This window comes from Pieris rapae, chromosome 7, assembly GCF_905147795.1.
Source record: "Pieris rapae chromosome 7, ilPieRapa1.1, whole genome shotgun sequence".
NCBI classification, from domain to species: domain Eukaryota; kingdom Metazoa; phylum Arthropoda; class Insecta; order Lepidoptera; family Pieridae; genus Pieris; species Pieris rapae.
In genome coordinates this window covers 2,964,194-2,987,398 of record NC_059515.1, presented here as the reverse complement: position 1 = coordinate 2,987,398, position 23,205 = coordinate 2,964,194, and the positions used below count along the sequence as shown (strand labels likewise).

At 33.3% G+C, this 23,205-nt stretch overlaps 2 protein-coding genes across 2 annotated transcripts; one reads left to right on the top strand and one right to left on the bottom strand.

Moving 5' to 3' along the window:
• The first annotated feature begins 277 nt into the window (after positions 1-277).
• Positions 278-3,124, top strand: LOC123689375. Its single transcript, XM_045629049.1, has 3 exons — positions 278-465; positions 2,254-2,441; positions 2,794-3,124. Exons 2-3 carry the CDS (start codon positions 2,274-2,276, stop codon positions 2,962-2,964), a joined length of 339 nt encoding a protein of 112 aa, XP_045485005.1. The 5' UTR covers positions 278-465; positions 2,254-2,273; the 3' UTR covers positions 2,965-3,124.
• Positions 3,125-3,236: 112 nt separating this feature from the next.
• On the bottom strand, positions 3,237-22,309 carry LOC110992764 (nipped-B-like protein). The gene is made up of 26 exons (XM_022258718.2): positions 21,736-22,309; positions 20,809-20,977; positions 20,122-20,717; positions 19,704-19,879; positions 19,301-19,535; positions 18,608-18,769; positions 18,099-18,286; positions 17,568-17,805; positions 16,719-16,966; positions 15,965-16,198; positions 15,213-15,431; positions 14,510-14,692; positions 13,420-14,151; positions 12,511-12,831; positions 11,584-11,722; positions 11,041-11,165; positions 10,091-10,325; positions 8,764-8,918; positions 8,220-8,484; positions 7,533-7,723; positions 7,120-7,313; positions 6,205-6,328; positions 5,580-5,726; positions 5,263-5,462; positions 4,621-4,795; positions 3,237-4,286 (listed from the first exon to the last, which is right to left on the bottom strand). The coding sequence occupies exons 1-26, from the start codon at positions 21,800-21,802 to the stop codon at positions 4,134-4,136; spliced, it is 5,871 nt and encodes a 1,956-aa protein (XP_022114410.2). The 5' UTR covers positions 21,803-22,309; the 3' UTR covers positions 3,237-4,133.
• Between the last annotated feature and the right edge of the window lie 896 nt (positions 22,310-23,205).

The following is a 23,205-nucleotide window of genomic DNA, read 5'->3' as shown; positions in this document are numbered from 1 at the left end:
TTTTTGTTACAAATATTGTTTTCGCGACAATATTTTACTTTCCTGACTTTGAACCTGAAACTACTGCGTGATCTGTGTCTATCCAAGTATCTCAATAATATCCTATTAATTGCCTATGGATACGATTTAGTGGCAAACATTTTAAAAATTTAGGCCCATTTGAATATGCAAAAATAGGTAATGAAACAATGAAATTCTAAGCTGCTGAACTTGTTGGCATTAAATCCGGTCAGTGTCCCAGATGTCAATGTGTACGCCGTATTCCGATCAACTGGTAATTGTCCAAATTTAACGTCACAAAGACTCGAACCGCGACGTAGTGAAGATCCTACGAGGAAAGAGAAAGTACTTACAATTCGATTTTACGTCCACTTATTCCTTTGTTGAAAATTCATCGGGAATTCCTAAAATACCTTGTTATTCTGTCTGCGAGAGTGTAAAACAACAGTGCGTGTTTAATACAATGTAAGTTAACTTTGTAGCCCTATTATTTATAAGTAATATCAGTTATTTATAATAAATAAAAAAATAAATTAGAACAAATTACAACTTGTGTGCAAATTTTGGCATAATATAGATAACATAACGTGAAAAATTTGCCAAATTAATCATAAATTAGTTACTTAGCGTTGTTCGATCTAAATCTGAACTGTGAACCATAAAAAATCTTTTTAATAATACATTAAGTTTACCCCCATATATTACAAAGCGAAAACTTTGTTGGACGAGTTATCTTGGAAATCGCAAGACATATTAACAATATTTTCGTCTGTATTTAATTTTATTTACAATGTTTTATAATAAAACAAATAGGTGATGATAGTTTTATAGCGAATTGTAATTACTTTAGGGGTTAGATACATTTACCGAGGAATAACAAAAACAAAGACGCGTAAAACTGCAGGCACAACTAGTTATGTATAGTAATTTTACATAAACTTCATAGTTTTCACATTATTAGAGGCCTTTTAAGCCGTAATTTTTGATTTGTAAAACCTGACTTGTGATTATTCTGTCGTATAATATTCGTACCTTGGACAATGACATATCTATATTTTTCTAATCTACTGATATAGTTAGTAATACAAATACTTCCCAATATTTTACGAAATGACCCAACAATAAAAAGTAATCTTATGAGAAATCGTTCAAACAGGCGATGTCGAAAATGATTTCTTGTATCTGTGCCAAATAACCAATTCAATTGAATTGCGTAGTTGTTTCTTTACGGCTTGCCCGTGTTTATTTTTATATCATCAAACGTTGGCCTGTACAAAAGCCTAGAATGTTTGGTGTATATGTATATATATTACACAGTATATCTAGCAATCGGAAATTTTAGTTACAAAAGTTTAGTTTTAATAAAAAGCAGTGGCTTACCATCTGTGGCCCGTGGCAAATTCTTATGATGGGTCCCTATCAGTAAACATCGTCACATTTTACTGTTTCACGCTAGCGTTTTTTAGACTTCAACAAACCGAACTTTTTTAATTAAACGTCCTGCTCATCTAGTAGGGTTTAATATTTATGTTATTGAAGTAGAAGGCTTACTTTCTTTATTAGATACTTGACTTGAACTTGATAAAATATTCTATCTTTTGATATTATACCCAAAAAAAAAATATTAATTTGTAGAACTGTTAAATGTTTTTTTTATAGTCATAAGTAATAAGTACGTAAAATTACTACTCGTACACTGGTAATGTGTTCAAAAATGAAACAACATCTTTTTGTTTAGGTTGGTTGACGATTAACTTAAATTTTATCATGGTCTTTAGTCTCACTTTGGATTTCAAGCAGAACTTATAAAATATACTTTTTAAATAAAATACTCAGGTACAATGTTATAAATATTTTTGAGCTCGCAGCCTCCTGGGTACAGGCCCTCTTGGGTCGGGGGGCCGTGGCATTTTGCCCTGCCACCCTATTGTTATGCCACTGAACAAAAGTATTCCATTGGATTAACAAACAATGTAGAAGAACAATACAGATTAATTTGTAACGTCTTGATTAAAAATATGAAATATTTGTTTTATAAAAAAAAAAATCAGTATAGTCATAATATTAGAACGGCTCCCGTAATTTTGGTAAGCGAATGCATGAAGAACCTGGATTCGATTTCTGTCTGATCATTTGTATTACTTATTAGGACAGACACATTTTCCACCAGGACTAGTAAACCTCCAACAATATTGATATATCTGGGAACGTAGTTGGATATTGTTATGTTTATGTTGAACAAATAATTTTCAGAACACCCCATTCCAGTGATAATGAGCGCAGACTATTTAAATTACGATGACGTCTCTGACATTGACGTGAATTCGCTACCTTTGAAGCCACCACGACCTTTGATTCCTCCCGAGAAGGCAATCCGGCGGACGTGGCATCCAGTTATGTGGGATGATGGCAGCCAGCCAGGAGACCAACCGACTAGAGAAGTAAGCTATATTATGTTTCCCCTGCGATGCACAGGAACTTGATTTTTTATTTAGATTTTCAATACAGTCGAAGTTTGCAATTACCACATCATTTAGTTCCTCTCATAGACGATTAGATTTCGTTTTAATAATTTATAATGTAATTATGATTAACTAGTTGCTATAAAGGCATTTCAGTATCACGTATATTTTGATTTTAGAAAATAATGTTTTATTGTAATATTAAGCTGATAAATTTGAATTATATTTACTCTTCTCGATAGTGTAAAATATGCAAAGAGTCATTAATCAATTTTATCAGTTACATATATTGACACTATGAGTTAAGTTTATTTAATGTTCTTTTTTCTAGGAACACCCACCATCCAAAGAGTTCCCTCACAAGAAACAAATCCGTAACATTAGACGTCTCATTGCTGAAGGAAAAGTAAAACCGACGTCCGAAACTCTTATTTTCTTTCTTTGTAATAAATTTGCTATCTCAGAAGAAAGGCAAGCGAGGATGAAAGACTCTAAAATATAAATTATATGACTTTTTAAATTATGTACTTAATTAGGACTATATACACCACGTTGTATGTATATGGTAATATAAAATTACCTATGTATCTTTGAATGTAAAATCTGTTATAATTTAGCATTCATTTATAAATCAATTATATATTTGGAATGTGATATATAAATTTCGTTATTAAGAAATAAATTTTATTACTGTATCATTTTATATTTTCATACTTAAAAGTTGTCGTATGTAGATGTAAATAAATAACAGGTGAATTAAATTAAAAAAATAAATAAATAAAAATCTATCCGTGTAGCTTTAATGTTCTCTTATTTATCGAAATGCAGCATATTGCAGTATCCTCCACATTCAACATAAAATCTTTTAAATCTATATTACATAGACGCCGATACGTATAAAAATTATGCACTCTATTCCTTGTACCGGTCGCGGCGCGACAACAAATTGACCTACGAGTCACTCGCTCTAACGAACGCGACCTCGATTCGGAAACATTACATATAATTTATATTCTTCATAGAAATTATCTACACACGAGACTTTTATAAATCAAAATTGTATATAACTTAGATAAAAAAAAAATTTAGAATCGCATCAATCGAGGCGGCGGCCGGGCCACGCGATCCGTCAAAATAAATAAAAAGTATAAAAAATCGTTATGTACCGGCGATGGATCGCGCACTTAAGTGTCTTCTCACTGATATAGTTCACTGCACTGAGGCCGACACAAAACTCACGCGCACAACCACGGCGACACTTCTTACGATAATGGAATAAATTAAATATAACATTTAAATTTAAGAATACATGAAAATCATAACTTAATTAAATTTAAAATTCGAATGGAATTAGTAGCACAGTGTAATAACTATGCCACTAAGAGCCGCTGCGTCGACGCCGACAGAAGATATTGCCTTTAACATATGCGACATTTACCGCAACCAACAATCAAATCTCAAGTCTTTAAACTTCAGCATCAGCTGGACAGCTCAATCTGGTTTCGACTGATTCACATTCGGGAACCTATCTGCCTCGCGTACGCATAGAAAAGCGACAAAAGTTCCGCTCACCGCAGGGCTTCGAGTACTCGTGTCGCCGCGGGTTTAGCGCGTGTCATCGGCGTGACGCGTGTACGTACGCGGTTAATTCGTGCGGGTCTAGCGTGACGGCTATGTGGGCGGGACCGGCGGGGGCGCAGCGGGCGGAGGTACGCTCTTGCTGCCCGCTGCTGCCCCCGCTGCCGCTCCGGCCGTACTCGTCGCTGCATTGGCCTCCTCCTCCTCCTCTTCTTCAGGGTCGAATTTCAACATTAGTTGCTTAAACTGAAACAATACGATACGAATGAAAAATACCTGCTCCGACTGTTGTTATTATGTTAGCTTATTTCATTGCAATTGTTTGGCCACTGGCAAAGTGAACAATTTAACGTCGAATGGATTTGACTAAAAATATAAATATGCAAAAAAAATTGTGTAGTTTATATGTATAGAAATACATAAAACAGCTACGAAATAAAGGAACAGAACAAAACGGATTAGGTTAGGAAGTAATAAATTTCATTTAATAGTTATTAAATTAAATTGTATTATATACAAGAGTTTCAGCAATGCCAACAAAAGAAATGTTAAAAATGATGAGTATTGTAGACATATTTACCTCTAAGTAGTCATCGACGATTCGACGACGCGCGCGTTCATCGAGTTCTTCATCGACATCGCCTTGTTCGAGCTGTGCGATCGTCGCTTTGGGCTCGAATTGCGGCGCGTGTCTCCGCGATATTGCCTTCTCATATACTTTCACATTTTCCGATGGCGAATACTGATTTATTTTTCTATAAGAAAAAAATTGTGGCTTTAGAAACTAGGAATAAGCTCCAATTTCTGATAAACCCAATATGATTAACCAGACTGTGCAGTGTGCATATAAACTAAAACAATTGACTCCGACGAATCACTTGTTCCAGGTAGATAGGAAGAGAAAGATAACCTTCTGTTCACCTATTTCATTAGAATTAATCAATAAAAATAAAAATCATTAATAAACATTTTCGTGGGAAGAACACGCAAATACATAATCGAAATAACTAACATCACCGCATACACAAATTCAAGCTAACATGATTAAAAATAAAGAAGTGGCATTGCCTCAAGCGGTGGTATAATCTAATATCTGGAACCTGAGGCAAAATGATTGACATTACTGACATAAGTACAGTCACGTGATCATGTGCTGCATAGTTCTATCAAACAAATTGTAAAATTAACATAAATGAAACGTCATGAGGAGTTAAATACTCACGCGTCAGTGAGGCCGTATAACTGCTTTAAGTGCTGCTTAAGCACGAGCAGCAATAAGCAGCCCCGGGCCTGTCTCATAGCGTCCCTTAGCGGCCTGGCATCTTCAGGCATCCGGCAGACCAGCGACTCGGCTTCCTCTTCCTCGTCTTCTTCATCCAGTGCCTCTTTTTCTTTCTCCTCTGTTTCGTCCTTAATTAATCCCTGTGAAAGGTATGTACAAATATCAATACCATAGAATGGCTTATTGATTGTAAATAAGATAGCTTTTTAAAAATGTTCTGGTGTTTACATAAAGTGTATATGTATGTAAACGCTTACCTCACGAAAAAGCTGCAAGAGATTGGATCCCGAAGTAGAAATGATAATGTCGATATGGTGTATTATAAAAAGGGGTTCATCTTGAACTTGATATGGAAAATAACTTAAGTTATCAGCCAGAAACAACATCTGATTCAGTGGTGCAGTCTGAAAATCATAAAAGTTGTATTATATGAAATTATTCTAAACCAATTTTAAATCACCAACACATTAGTAGAAGAAAATATATATATCAATAACAATTGATGGAATTAACAGTTATTTTAAGGAATTTTTGTTTGATCGATAAATATCGGCCAAAGTATAGTGTGTGACAAATATGGAACAAATGAATATTTATTTAATAACACTTCGTTACATTACATATTACAATATAAAAAGTGAAAATAGTTAAATGAAAAGGAAGGCAACTGGCGGCCATATCGCTTTCGAGCGATTTCTTCCAGGCTCTTCTCAAATACTTTTCCTCAACTACTAATACAGACGTTTATGTATAAAAAAATCGTCTTTGTCATTTCATCTACTTTCAAATTAATTGAATTTAAGATTATAAAAAAATTTGGGCATGAGCAAGCTAGATGAATTTTATCATAGTTCCACAGTACAATAAACCAAATAAACTAACCGAAGCATCGTCGAACTGTTTCAGTAACGACAACACGAGTGCCCGTCTCTGCGGTCTCGTATTTCGTAATAATGAATATAAAAAACCATTCAGCGCGGACGGTAGATCGTCTTGCTCCTTTTTCCTAGAAAAAAAAATCACTAATTACCCTTGTGTAGGAAATACAATTCAAAAAAGAAATTAGTTCTTGAATTTAAAAGACAGATTCTCGACCTTTGGCAGTATAGCTTTTGATGAGCCAAAGTGGTCAACAGAAACATTTAATTTCGTAAATATTTGTAACTACCCACAATTATGATATTTTCTAAATACTGTTTTTATTTGTCACCGAAAAGCTTCCTATATATTTAACTTAAATAAATCATATTTAGATAAAAATAGATCAGTAGCGTTACATCAATTTTAGGACTGAACCTCAGATTTCTGAATCTGTTTCATGATCAATTGTCAGTTGTTCAGTAGACAAGTAGGTAATCAGCCTTCAGTGCCTGACACACGCCATACACCACACGAAATTTTTGGTCCAAGGGAAGTCAGTTTTCTCACAATATTTCCCTTATAGTAACTTGATACTTAAAGGTTTGGGTTTTGTCGTCTAAGAATAGGGACACATTAAGTGGAACAAACTAATTAATCTTAACTTATAACGTAAACAGATGGTTAACTTATACAAGGTAAAGAAATAGTAAATGGGTAAATAGAAATATTAATAATATAGTGGGGACCACATAACACCTCACCGTTTGAGCGAATGTTAAATTAGCACATAGAATGGCCATTAGTGCACCGCCGGGATCGAACCTACGACCGCAGTCATGAGTCGCACGCTGAAGCTACTAGGCTAACACTACTCAAACATATTTTCATACATTTATTTTGATTTGAATACCCACATAAAGCGAAAAAAAAACATACCTAAACCCTCTAATGACACCTTTGTTTTTCGCCTGCAAAATCTTCTGTAACTGGTAAGACAGCTTGATACCAAGTTGAGCCTTCATGTGAATAAAACCTGGATATTTCTTGTCAATCTCTTGAAGGTTTTTGTCCGCTGTATGTGACACAGTTACTTCTGTATCTGTACTCATCGATATTAAATAGGGGACAATCTGAAATAATATTTATGTGTTACCAATTTGCATTTTATTATTGTTGAATTAAAAAAACATTATTTTCTTGATTTATTTTGAACTTTAAAATAATGAAAGTAATTTTATTTTAAACGCCGATCACATAAACTATTTAAAATGGGTATGCAACAAGTAGTGTTATGTAAAAAGTTATATCATATCCATGCCCTAGATAATTATTTTAGGGGTACTACACACCTGAACGGGATGGACCAGGCCCTGCGCGAGCACCAACTGAACCACTTTCATGGCACTGGATCGCACTGTAGTACTGGGGTGGAGGAAGGAGCCGAGAATTTCCTTCAGGTACAACTGGATCACGGTCGATGCCATACCAGATGAAACATCTCCCATCTCCTTTAGGTTCTCCATTTTGCAATTTTTTGACCCTAAAATTATGAATGTGATTAATTAAGGATTTCTGATACATTATTTTAATATTTTATTTAATTACCTAAAAATACAAAAGTATATATGACAGTAGAACACAAATTGATCCCAAATTCTAATCTACCGAAACGTCGACATTCATTACAATAATATTATAATACTTTAAAAAATAGAAAATTCAAACAAGTTATAATAATTACCAACTAAATGTTTCTAATAAATTTGGAAAACTTAAGTCTCCAGAATGAGGGTACATGGATTTATTGTAATATTTTTTTGAATATTCGTTTTAAGCCTGGCTATTCCACTTACATTTACTTCTACAACAGACGCAAAATGTAAACAGTTAGGTAATTTAAAAAAAAGTTTTTCCGTGATAATGTGAATCCTAATATGTAATTCATACCGCAAAGCTTCGGGAATCATTAAACTTAGAACATGTTTAATGAAAGATTACAAATATGATGGGACTAATAAAAACCAATCTATACTTACATTCCTTATCCTGTCTGATCATCCGCTGTTCTTCCTCTTGTAAGTACATCTCAATATTTCTGAGAACATCTGCTTTCATCTCAATAGGAGCAAGGTCAGACGTAAGGAGATGGTGATAGAACTCCTTCAATTCTGGCCTTAACATGAACTCATAATGCCTGACACACACAGAGCCGAGCGCTTTCAACGTGTGTGACACAAAGTCTTCGTCTTCAAGGCCAACGAAATACATTAATGTACTGTACACTTGTTCTTTGATGTCATTCTGAAATATCGTTTCAAATATTATTTCGTGATATAGTAAATATATTACACCCATAGTAAATATACCCACCCATAGACATAAGATGCATGTAGGTCAATATGATGTGCCTTTATTGATATGATACAAGTTCCAAGAGGTAATATAAAAATTACACTTATTTAAAACAATTTTTTTTAAATGTCCATATATGCCTTAGGTTGAAATTCAAAGAACATTTACATATAAATAAATACATATATTATAACGTAAATAAAAATTGCGCACGTAAATATTACTCACTTGTAATCCGTCAATAACTTTGCCATCGGTAAAGTCAAAGTATCTTAACAGAAGGCCCACAATGAACAGTGCTCGGCGGAAGTGGGGCCTCGAGTGCAATGACCGGGTCACGTCGGGATTCCGTTGCCAGCCCTGTTTCCACTGCAGAAGAATACCTTGGAAAGAAAAGCAACTATAAAACGGACACATATTCATGTATTATATAGTAAATCTGAAATTTTATAAAACCAATGGGTCTTACATATTTTTTGTATTTTTTTAAAGTTTTTAATTTTACCAAAAATGTAACAAAACCACTTAAGTTTGTATAAATGTTTCGGTCTTGACTGAAAGTGGTTTTTTAATAGTTGTTCAAAAAGTTACGTATTGTAGAGACGTAAAGCGTTGGGGATGTGGACTTATGCGTTCTCTTTCCCAACTATCAAAATAATGAATATTAAAGAGAAAAGGGCCAACCATGAAGTTTTTACTACAAAAAAATCAGAAGTGTTTATGATTGTTGTTGATGTTCATGCAAATATTTCTATAGAGAAGCTACTATTTTAATGATTCGATTCAATGAGTTAGGTTCGGTTTCATTTCATTTCAAATCAATAAAAAAATCTACTGAAGACATGGCTGTATGGGCATAGTCCCCTTTGCCAACCCAGAATGAAACGCCAACTTTTATACAACTACAAAAAATAAAGAAACAATTCAAAAAACAAAGGGATAAGCTAGTTAAAAACATAATATTTACATAAATATTAAATCTTAATATTATTATTGATGATGAAAGAAGATAGCACATTATAACACAATAAAGGATACAGCAAAATGAGATTTTAGTCGGAAACGTAACATGTAATAATTAGTAGTAATTCAGAAAGGAGGTGTGGTGCGGTCATATTGGGAACAAGATAAGAAAATTTGATCGAAAAAATATCCTTAACTCTTTTTCTCTCGAAAAAACTTCTTTACGCAAAAAGAAGAAATTTATTTACTCTGTACTGTTATTGCTGTATTAAAAAAATAAACTAAATAGACTAGACGGGCCCTGCTATATTGATGTAAATTGTTTACATCAATATAGCAGGTAAATTTATCATGTGATTAAGAGGTAGTTTTAGGTTTACGAAGTGATATGCGAATGCAATACAGAATAATTAGATCAGTAATATAAAAGTTTTACCCAGCCAAAAGGCTTTTAGAAATAGGAATATTTTTTCTTGAACGGTCTTGAATGGTAGGACTCAAAGTTGAGACTTAGAGCGAATTTCTGTGAATACATCGAAAGCAGATATAAGACAGTTCTTCAGTTTGAAATGAAATAATTAGCTATACTAACTGTGATATTGGTTAAAGACGTCCCGTATGAGTTTGTAGTTGTGCGTTAGATTGTTAACGATGGCTGCTAAGCAGGCGATGCATGAGGCTATAACTAGCTGCCCCCGCTGGAGAATCAGTTTCACTGCGTCTTCCTCCAGCTGAGCCAGAAACACTTCGCTGGGGTGTTCCATTAAAGGCACTACCAGCTCCAGGGTCGAAGCCACCGTTGACATTATTTGCTGCTCGTATTGGTTCTAAAATAACAGTTAATTTTATTAGTCAGTAATTTTAATGATTGCTGCAATATACGTCAGAATTATTTAAACTAAGAAATGTTCCAATACTTTTAACGTCATAACTAAATTCATATTCAATTCTATATTAAAATAAAACTGTTTAACATGGAATATGAAACATTGGTCATGGAAATATGAAATGGAAAAAGCAATTAATTTCGCAATTTTATATACGTACATCTGTGCGCTCTTATGCAATTCTTATGAGAAATAGTTATTCTTGACCTCAGTTCACATGTATATGTAAATTATGAATGATGCGACGTTGCCGCACTCAAAAATTATTAATATAAGGTTTTTAAAATATTGCTATATTAATTCAAATTTAATAGTATTTCAAACCGCAACAACACATGACATCTTTAAGTAATAATAATATATACGTAGCAGTAAAGTAGGTACATCAGAGAGTTAATTGAATCTCTAGATAGTTCATTGAAAAGCGATATTCAATTAAGTCGCTAAAGTTACGTCAGACAAGTGACTGTACGAAACGTACTCTTTTTTTCTCTCAGTTCTTCACGACTTCATTCTCGAGAAACAACACGCCAACACATAATTGAAATAACTAACATCACCGCATACATGAATTCAAGTCCGACCAGTTACCACAGATAATTATAATTTGATAGTAATATTCATACAATTAAATATAAAATAGAATTAGACATACCTGACATTTTAAGCTCAAGTATGGTTGCAACGTAAGTGCGTGATTAACGAGCAACTGCGGCCGTATTTTTGCAAACAAATGTAGTGTTGAGAGGCACGCTAAAATACGCTGTGATGAACTGTTACCTGTAATAAATAGTATTTATATTACTTATAAGATTGAGGTAATCTTTACAATTAATATGATAATAAAATATATCGTTACTATATAAAAGAAAATAACACTTTACAGGACAATATCTAATTTTCCTATAGGATTATTAATTATGTTTTTTGTACGGTGAGTTTTTTACGACTATTCAAGTGAACCCGATACACACAATAGTATGTAAATTTGTGTAAATTTCTATAGATATAAGACATATATGTCTTTAAACCATTCTTGAATCCACAACTTTTTAACCAAAATCGGTCCAACGTATAAATAAAAAAATTGGTAGCAAGATACAGTGAAATAATAAAAAAAAATGCTAGTTCAACTCGTTGCGACGAGATAGATAAACAGACAAACAGACTTTCGTATTTGTTATTTCACTCTACTTACCATCCGTATTCGTTTCCTCTAACTGCAGTAAATGTTCTATGAGGCAGTCAACTATTTGTTGACACGCAACAAGCAGGGATTTAGGCGGCTGGTATATAATCTTCGTTGAATCGTCTTTGTCCTCCTTAGGTTTAAATAACTGAAAAAAAAAAATAACACATAAGAAACTTGTTTAATTTCCTTCATGGCTAAGTAGTGGGTAAAAAATACTCTGGGATCTAAGGCACCTTCCCAAATTCCATTCCACGGTAAACAGATTTTAAGGATCAAACAGTTGTACGATGTTTATTGATTAGCAGTATTAATGAAAGTTATTAAAATTCAATTACATAATTACAGTGAACATATGTTTCCTTAAAATATTAATAATAAAATTTTATAATCAATTTAAGACTAGCCAAAATAAAAAAGCAAATGTAAGCAAAGTTGTCAAAAAGAATAATAGTACATAAAAGTATTAATTTTTTGTAGGAATCTTCGAAAATGCACATCGTTTTCAAGCATTAATATAAATATGTTTAAAAAATTAAATAATTACTGTTGAAGTAATCACTAAATAAGAAAATCAAAGACTTGTATGAATTATATGGTCGAATGCTTGTATGTAAATGTTGAGGGTAGTTACTAAAAGATAGGGACGAATGGTGCTGTGTATTTGACATTCTGGGTTATAAATTATTTATTGTGACTATTTGTTTGTATTATTAGATTTAGTAATTTTGGAATCTATGTAACTTTGTGAGAGGTTTGTTTTTTGGTAATTTTGGTTATATTTTTGCCCCATTTGAATTTAAAAAAAAATGTTAAAACTTGGTTTAAAACTAATAACTTGATTTTTCTTTTATTTTAAATTAATAATCCATAACAGAACCAACTGGGTCCATTCTAATGTATAGTAATAATTAAATATTTGTTTTGTTTACTTACACTAGTCAATAACTGTTGGAACCACTCCAAGCCCATATCCCTCGAGGAGATCACAACATCAGTGATGTTCAAGACCTTCCTAGTCAGGGGATCTGCTGTGGCCGTGGTAAGGTCTAATGTTCCCGGTCTGGCTGTATTACGACATGGCGTAAACCACATATTTTGAAATACCTCCATAACTAATTTCCGAATACCCTCCTCGTCGTTCACTCTCCTAATCATTTTTACACAAATCTCGGGTATTTTCGGAAACTCGGGACACTCTATACATATATCTTTTAAGATTTTTATTACTCGTTTTCTGACAGACACACCCGTGTCCTGGAAAAAAGTTTAGTATAAATTTAAAGAATAAACACAATTCGGTTAACTTTAAAATCTTTCGAAAAAAAATCAAATGAAAAGTTTAAATCGTTTAAGGTGCCCATACACGGGACAATTATCGTAACGATTCGTCGCTCGATGTTAAAATCGAACGACAAATTGTACGTGTGTGGCATCATCTTTAGGATGAAAACGTAATTCCTCAAGAAGATTGATGTGAGAATATTGATGTCTTTTCAGAAGCCATCTCTTAGTCCATTCTCTCCTAGTCTTTCTTTTATTTATTGTAGAAAGTATATAAAATGAGCGCCAATGCGCTTAAACGAAGTAGTTGCTACTTCATCGCTCACCCACGTACGTGCTACACGTTTTCACTCCGCACAGAGACAGAGAATCGTACGATCACATCGTTCGTGTGTGACGGACGGAAATCGAAGGATAAAATAGTACGATTTTCTTGACGATCGATCGAAACAACAAATTGTCCCGTGTATGGGTGTATGGGCTCCTTTAGTGAACCAGAAAAAAAAAACTTCACATTATAATGGCAAGTTTTTTTTTTATTGAAAACAAAATGGAACTTACCAATATCCTGTTAGAAAGCATTCCATAGTACTTGTCTATAAGATCCGGTCGACTGAGAACGAATTTGCCAACCAAGTCAACGGCCGCCTCCCGCACTGCAGTAGACTGGTCGAGGAAAGACCGGTTGACACCGATCTGCATATCAGGCCTCGCCAGCACAGAGGGATCCGCCTCCACGATCATCGTTAAACACTTCATTGCTTTCGTCCGGATAGCTATTGTATTTTCACACAGGATCACTAGGATTTTTCTAAGGTACTTGTCGAAACTCTGCGAGAACGACCGCTTGGAAGCCAAGTACTGGGAGATAAGTTCCGCCCCACTGTAGTCTATGTAGGACTGCATCACTTGGACCTGAGTTCCACCTTGATATCGAAAAGGTCGGATTTTCTCCAAGAAGAAAGTTTTCCTTCGCTCTATCGTTTTGAACTTCTCCGCGGACATTACAGCAGTCGTCACCTGTTTCTTGGACTCCCTTTCGCTGTCCTCGTCCGCATCAGAGTCTTCATCACTGCTGAGAACTTTATATCGTTTCTTAGATTTGTGTTTGGGTTTTTTCGTAGGCGATGCTTTGGGCTGAATGACCATGTCTCTATACCATTGTGTGATGTAAAAATGCCTGGAGCAGTTCCACGCTTGATCTTTTTGTCCGTTGATTGCTAAATAGTCAAGAAGTACTCTTTGTAAGAACTCTGTCCTTTCCTCGTCTTCGTCTAGGCCGGATGAGGGTGTCTATAAAAAAAATCCATCCATTATCTCATTTTTTTTAAATAAAAAAATACGTTTATTTTGGAACATAAGATAATCATGGTATCACTTATCGTGATTCGATAAGTGATACCATGATTATCCATACCAGACGAATGATCACGTCATTAAATTCGAACCTGTTGGCATCCCTACTCATCGGCAAAGAAGACATTGAACTCATCGGCAAAGAAGACAGAGGGTGTTGGCCGAGAGAAAAAACCTGGGACGTAATGTGGGACTATTGATGTACCATAAATTTCAGAATTTATAGAGTTATTTCATATCTAAAGTCAATACAGACAAAATTAAAGTATTTAATATATATGTTTGTATATCATACATGAGCTTGACTGCCGTCCTTTTCTTCCTCGGTCCGTATATCTCGTATAACTGCGTCCATACTGGAAAGCTTCGCTCGCGATTGCACGCTATCCCTTCTCAGTCTCGACGCCACCAAACCCAAATATTCCAGAGATGCCACACGAACTGGCATTTCCATTGATTTATCCGACATATATTTTACCTATAAAAAACAAAATTGAAACATTTCAAAGGAAAACCGGGCTAACAAACAATCTCTTCATAGGAACACGAGTCAGGAATACAATTAAAACACTGGGAAAGTGAAGCCATACAATTACAAATACATAATTCATAATATTAAATATAATGTAAATGAAATAAAAATAAAAAAATAAATAAGTGGCGCTACAATCTCGTTTAGGTCTTGGCCTCAGATTTCTGAATCTGTTTCATGATCATTTTTAAATCTAATAGGCAAATAGGTCGACTTTTTGGGTCTAAGACATGTCGGTTTCCTCACGATGTTTTCCTTCACCATTCGAGCAAATGTCAAATGCGCACATAGAAAGAAAGTCCATTGGCCACAATCGAATCTATGACACCAGTTAAGAGAGTCGCACGCTGAAGCCATTAGGCCAACATTGCTCTTATATAATTTAAATGATGTTTACTCAATATTGTATTGATGAGTACGGACGGTATTTATAAGTATTTTAAAATCACATGTCAAACACACTTACAAGCATTGTCCCAAGAAGGCTCAGTAGTAATTCCGTAGCGGGCCACTCTGGCTTATTTACAGTTGTCAGTAAGTCGTGAACAAAATTCTCAAACAAAGGCCTAAAATCCACTTCCTCAGAGCGACTCCGGCATTTGTTTAAGAACGATGTCAGGAACGTGCCGCCCACACTGATAGCTGCCTCGTACTTTGAAATTATTAGGAGATCTTTGTCTACGTGCTGAAATGATAATATTTTTTGTATTTTGTGTGTATTAATACGATTAAGAGTATACGGTTCGTTCTGTGGGACTGTTTATTATTTTCAGTAAATTGTTTAGACCAGGGGCGTAAGACACTATTAATAATTTCTATAGATTAATCACAATCAAGCAAAACACTAATGGACGACGAATCGCGTGAATAGGAAATTTAATTAGAAAATTTATTAAAACCTATCTGAATTTCTGCACATAGTTATTTGCATATTACATTGCATGCTATGAAAAATATTAATGAAAAATTTATTTACTTTACTTACTAATTACTTTACTTGACTCATGTTTAGAAGCAAGCCACAGGCGGTGTGACACTCGTATGTCAAAAAAGTATTGGATTTGACATACGGGAGTCATAGTTCGCGCTTTGTCTCGCTTTTGAACCACGGCCATACAGTTCAAAATATACTTGTAGCATTATATATAAGTTAAAGATGAGAAAAAAATTAAGTAAAATATCTGTACGCAAAATATATTCATAAATAAAATCTCTTACCTTCTTACTCTCAACCTCAACCTCTTTATTCTTATCCTGTGACTTGCACAGAGTCTCAGGTAGGGTGACCACACATTGGACCAACTGTAATACAAGCGCTGTCAGCATCTGAATGTGCTGATCTGAGCTAAGCTGGAACGAACGTAGATTGTGCTTCGAACTCGGAATACGAGCTATTGACGCTAGAATATCCTCCAGAAGCAACCGCCTGTGTTGCTCGTACTTTGTGAATATCTGTAATATGTTGATTTTATTTATAATTGCATAAAATGATAAATATTTATAAGATTCTGTATAATCTTCGAGTACACGCAATAAAATCTGACAATGTAAAACTCACTCGCATATTTTAAGGATTAATCTGTAGTTGCTTCACTAAATAGTTTAAATTTATTTTAATGACATTCAATTGGAATAACTAAATCTATTATACTTTTTTTTATTATAGTAAATGATAAGGATGAAGCCCAATATTCTTTTTATTTTAGGATGCCTTTGGTATCTAAAATACATATGAATCTGCACCTATAATATATTAGAGATATTAGTTAGCAGTGTAATATATTTAAATGGCAAAACAATATTGACCGGATCAAAAAGATATTATGTAAAATAAATTTTCCATTCGTCTACATACTATAAATAAAACAGTCCGTCACGTCATGCTTCACCATTTGCTCTTTGAATTTCACTTTATCGAAATAATTTATTAAGAAAATATATTTTTTATACATAAGGAATCCTTAATACTGACCGTAGTAACAAGTTTGAGAGCGGAGAGCTGAAGTTCGCTGATGTTCTCGACGAAGAACGGCGATACGGCGACAGTAGAGGCGTGCAACACAGTTGTGTCAGTCAGTTGGTGCGCGGCGAACAGTTCGCCGAGCAATGTGACACACTCGTGCGCATGTGTGTAGAGTTCCCGCACTGCTCGCGTTGAATTCCCCGCGCTACGCTTGTTCGACTGATTCGCCCCACCACCCCGACGCTTTCGACCATCCACTTAAACAGAGATAACAGCTTTCATACTGATAATATAATTGTCCTAAGGGTACCAATGTAACCGGTAACTAATGTAAAGGGTCACTATGGTAAATAGATCATCTTCTATTTATGTCAAAGTATTTATATATTTCTTATAGTGGACAAACGGCCAGGAATCTCATATGACGTTATGTGATACCACTGCTCATTGACACTCTAAATGACAGAGGCTTGCGAGTGCGTAGGTAGCCTTTTAGGAATTGGTACGGCCTTTTTTTGAAAAACACCAAGTCAAATTGATTCGACGTCGAGGTGATACGGGTGTAATTTCGTATTCTGCCTCGACGTCTGATGCCTGCAGGTATCAATTAAATTGTTTCAAATATTAAACGTATTTCATTTATCTTTTAAACTTTATTTATTTAGTCCACATCATTATTCTATCTTAGCAGTTACTACTGATGCGATAGAACGACACAATAATACCTACACCTATTATCCTACGTTGTAAAAAATATTTTTATACTAAACTATTGGAATGTGTACACCCAAAAGTTCTCAAATAATAGGATAAACAGCAAAAATAGGTTTAACATCCACTAATACCTAGGTGACTTACCTTTCTTTTTCGAAGTAGACTGGATGCTATACACAGGATCGTACACGCAATAAATCGTGTTGTTTAATTGAAATTTGATAAACATTATAATCCTATCAATGACGTCCTCGAGGAATATGCGCTTGGGCATACTCGGAGAGGTCATTATGTAGAGTGCCGTCAGACATGCGTCCGATGCACACATCACTCTCTCTAACGCAGACTCTAACCATATTTGACGCATTTCTTCGCTGTCCTCCTACAAAAAAATCTCTATTATAATTCACTTGTGATAAAATGCCAATTTGAAAACATAGGTCTTGATGCGTAAAAAACATCCTTTTTCGATAGTATTTGTATTGTGTCAAACAAAAACAATGTAAAAAAAAATAGAATTTTGTTATAGAAAATTAAAAATTTATAATCCTTTATAATATACATTAGTCATCTTTAAACACATTTATATAACAATCTGCTCCAAATAATACTGCCATATTCTTCAAACAAAGATTGATATATATTTTAAAATAATTAACAAAAATCTTTACTAACCGGATCTCCAATAAGTGACATTTTTTCAGCAGCCCTTATGTTTTTCTCCAATATATTAAGTAACCGAAGCAATCTGTCAGCTGGAATAGCTTCCATAGCACCAAGTGTCTTTAACTTAGCAGCTTCTGAACATAACTCTTGAAGTTGGTATCGCGGCAATAACAGTTCTTGTGGTATATCTGGACCTTCTATAATAGATTTTGACAAGTTTATTCAGTTTATCGATTTTCTCAAAAGTATATTGCATGGTTCAGTTTAATAGAATCATTATAGTTTAGATATATTTAAAAAAAGAGTACCTTACATATAACAATATAATTCTATATCCAAATAGCATGATTTATATTAAGGTTTAAGTAATTATGAGTAAACACTTAGCAGTGTTATTTTAAGATAAATGAAAAACAAATAAAATTTTGGTCTTCATTATACATTGAAGCCAATTATTAAATCATCTACAAATACAAAAAAAATGATGAATTAAATATAATGTAACATTTAAGACTTACCCATTTCATCTGTTATTATAACATCTTCATCAATTGTTTCAAAAACTGCTTCTATCAGTTTATTAAATCTTTGATAAGTGTTGGTCTCCATAAGTTCATCAACAGATAACATCTCTAATACAGGTACTAATCTCCTTTCAACCTTCCGTAACTTGGGTCGAACTGCGAATTTTAATACATTTTAATCAAGTATTATACATAAGTCATAATGTATAGTGAAATTGTAAAATGCATGTATTTATCACACCAATATAAACAAAACAAATATTTTCTTTTAAATACTTGAATGCCTCATTGTATTGTTACAAATATAACATTAGGAATTTATTATTTAGATTAGTATAGGTTATTTAGTCAGTTAAATTCCTACTTAAAGACTGTCCCAGTGTTATCCATGCCACATATATTAATCTAGTTGCCTATATAGGCATCGCACAGCTAGAATATTATATTTTTAAAATAAATAAACAAATGTAAGTAACTCAGCGACACAGCAACATTCTAATGGTGAAATCAATTTTTAATTCGTTCAGTAGTTTTTTTTTTTAGTTTTAGAATGTATTCATTGAATATACAAGAATTGTAATTGTTCTGTTTTATGGATTGGATTTTCATTTATTAAGACCTATATTTTATTGTATTCAAATCCAATTTTTTATTTTATGATCTTAACTTTAAATAAGCTTTTATTACCGATAGCGGTTTCAGCCTCCTCCTTTTTACTAGCTTCCTCATGTTTTCTTTTAACAGCTTCCCAATTCTTTTCTCGAGCCATGTCAATAGCTTGCCTCTCTTTATCGAGAACTTGTGTGTTTTGTTTTTGCTTTGATAGTGGTTTTAATGGTGTGTTGTCGTCTGAGTCTGTTTCAACTGTGCTATTTTTCCGTACCCTCTCAGTGGTAAAATCATGTTTTTTCAGCAAGCCCTCCTATAAAAATACAATTATTACAATTATAGCAAGTATAAAATTGTTAAAATTATTTGTTATAAATATTGTAATAAGAGTTTTACCCATAATAGATGTGATATATGTGTGATTTACATAATCCAGAGTATAGCAAGTTTCAAAAGATAAAGAAAAGTTTTTCATACTTACAGACAGACGACCAATTTTAACCACTGGATATCTAGTATTTACAGTAGTAGAACCTCTAGCCTGATCTTGTGCATAAGGAGTGCCCATGGAGGGTTGAGGCACTTGAGGTTCTTGGCGTAGCGGTGATGGTGCTACGCTAGCCTGAGCTGGGGATTGTCCAGTCATAACATTTCCATCTAGTGACAATAATTTTATTATTAATTAATATTGAAGACCCATATTTACTTATTTGTAGTATGTTTAAAAAAGAATAAATCAAATTTTCGGCAATTAAGCTCACTAAAGTATATATAAAAGATTTCTAGGGCATGTACTGACAAAAGTAATATGAGCAATTATTAACAATAGCTCTTTATTTACAGTCACAGTTTACAAATTGTCTTATAAATTGAGAAACTTCATTGGGGAAACATCTTACCTTGTTCAAATACTTTGTCCTGAGTTTGCATAGTAAGCTGTTGTTGTTCTGGTAAATTTCTTGGGGAATCAGAGAGTGGATCCTTGTCTTCAGTAATATTGGTCTCAAAACTTCTATTTTCTTGTAGCAAGCTATTGTAGAACCCACCGTTTTGTGAATTAGGTGTATTTGTTAGTGGACTTGTGTATGTTTTAGACTGATTAGCACTGCTCCAAGGGGGAGATATATTATTTTGAGCAGCAATATTGACTTGACTTCCTGGTCTTGCCTGTGATGGTGGTGATCCCATATTAACATGAGGTGATGACTGGCATGGTGGAGCTACCAACTGCTGCTGATTAGGAATTGGCGCTGAGTGGACTGCGGTGCCATGTGATGATGGACTTGAATGAACAGTATTATGTGATGTGTAGTTAAAGGTTGGTGATGGTGACATTCCATTAAATTTTGATGTATTTAAGTGATTGCTCCAATGATTCCTTTGTTGTTGGTCAAATACATTAGGATTGACACTAAGAATTGCTTTCAAGAGCTCAGGAGTGGATTGTTGTGGAGCAGGGCTTACAGCATTTGGTATAGTTTCATCCTTTAAGTCTCTGTAAAAAAAATCAGATGTAACAATATACTGTTTATTAGAGGACAGTTATAAAGTTTTAACATGCAAAAATAAAATTTAAAACATCTTACATATGCTGAACCGATGTCTGCATTAATGATTGCAATAATAATGAAACTAAATTATCATCTCTTGTAGCAAGCAGAATAGCAGCTTCTTCTGCAACTCGTGGATGAAATAACTGAGATTTGTTGTTCAATGTAGATGGTAGAGGAGTTGGAAGAGGTAGCACTGGTAGCACTGAAATAATAAGTAATTACAATTTGTAAATTTTCACATTGGCTTGATGGATATAACGCAATATTAAAAATATTGAACTAGGCCATTAAACTAGAATTAAGTAAAAAAAAAGTACTAGATAAGATAGGCTTAAAAATGAAGCACTTTAAAAATATACCTCATAATGAGCCTGTACCATCTGTAAGGTAAATGCTACAAATCACATTCTGCAAAAAGTACATAATAATATGTAGACATAAACAAACTCAATTTGTAAGTTACTAATGACTTGATTTATATAAAATATAAGGTGCAAATTACATACAACTTGTGCCTAATTACTGTACATAATAAATACTATGTTAAACTAAACTTTACTTCATATTTATTAAAGAAAAAGACATTTAATTTTCATATACATATACCTACTTACTCAGTGTTCCAATCAAAATAACAACATTAGTTTTAAATCATTTAATAATACCATTAAGGTTTAAGGTTTAAATCAAGCTAATAAAAATAAATTAAAAATTCTAGTCATGAAAGCATAAAAATTTCTAAATAAATTAGTGTAGTTTTATTTCTATGAATATAACTTTCTATGGTTAAACAAGTAGTGTTATTCATGTATATGTTCATGTGTAGTTTTGATTTATAGAACTATGATGTAAATGAAAATATAGTTAACATCTCATTTAACATTAATTAATCATTAAATGTACTTTAATGTTAAAGGCAACATTATTTGTGCACCTCATGTGTATTTACAAGATACTTACAGTCAGTTAAACTGGCTACTCCTGCTAAAGTTGTAATAGGGACACTGGGAATATCCCTCTCGTTCATCTTGAGAACTATTTTTGTTTTATTTTGCAAAGTTGACTACAATTATCCTAAAAGTCAAAAAGAAAGTGTTTTCTCTGATAATGAAACACACACTATTGGAAGTTGTTTGCGTAGTCGCAGTTTCCATTATCGTTTAAACTTCACATACACTTGTCACAATTGCACCTGAACGTTTGTAATTGCTAGGAGCGCGAAAAATATGCCTTGAAAACTAGTTTGGGTAAATGGTAAGATTGTTGTGAAAATAGGGCAGCCGTCAATTTGATGCTTTGTTGTGCGTTGTGCATCAAAACGAAGGTCAGCGCATCTGTATGACACTCCCATTAAAAAGTTAAAAGCATAAATATTTAGCATTGAAGTGTTTTTATTTTAAACAAATGCCTACATACTCACTGGAACATATTGAAAATTATTTATATCCAGGACAAACCAAACATTAATCCTAACATTAAGATAAATTATCTCAAGGAAATCTAGAGAACAGAGTTGCCATTTCTTTTATTTTCTATTTTCTACCAAAGAGTATAATCGACGGATCATAACTAAAAGAATGGACCATAGAATAAACAAAGTATGGCTGGTAATTTCATGGACAATTTATTAGGAGATTTAATTATAGGAACAATAAAAGTAATTAATTAAATTAAATAATTTAAAAAAAACATTATTTATAACGGGTTACGGACACAAACAAATTACAACAATATCACATACATAAATTTCAAACAGTCACCTTTTTTAAAGTAAAACTAAGGTTAAAATATCATATAATTTTCTTTCCTTATAAAATCTTTTTTGTATGACATACGATAATAGTGGTAATATATTTTGATATCGAGTCTTGTTTTAAATTAGAATTTTCAGTTTGAAATTAAGAAATACCTAAGCTAGGAACTTACTCGAATGAATAAGGGTTTTTGTTTAAATTATAAATAAATAATATTTATAACCTAATTTAGTTAGAACATAACATAGCATACACTACTTTTTTTTTGTCAAAGTTTAGCATTCAATACCCAAAACATTTTATTTAATTTTAACATTATTTTGTAGGATTTTATTGCAAAATAAGAACTAAACATAAACTGTCAATGGGTTTTAAAATGGTGTAGTTAGAAAAAACAAGTAAAATTACCTATCGATAGTCGATACTATAATGCGTAAGAAAACTATTAAAGGCTAAAGCAACTTATGTCAGTTCAACGATTGTCTATGGCTATACGTGCTCTCTTGCCAAAAAAACCCGCCAAAATCGAATTTAGTAAAAATTTATATTTTAAATGAACTCCAAACATTACTTAAACTTGAATCTTCCAATAACGTTTAATATATTTCTTTAGAACAATAGTTCTTAGAAATTCTTATAATGTTGTTATTTATTTATTATAAATATACGAAACGAA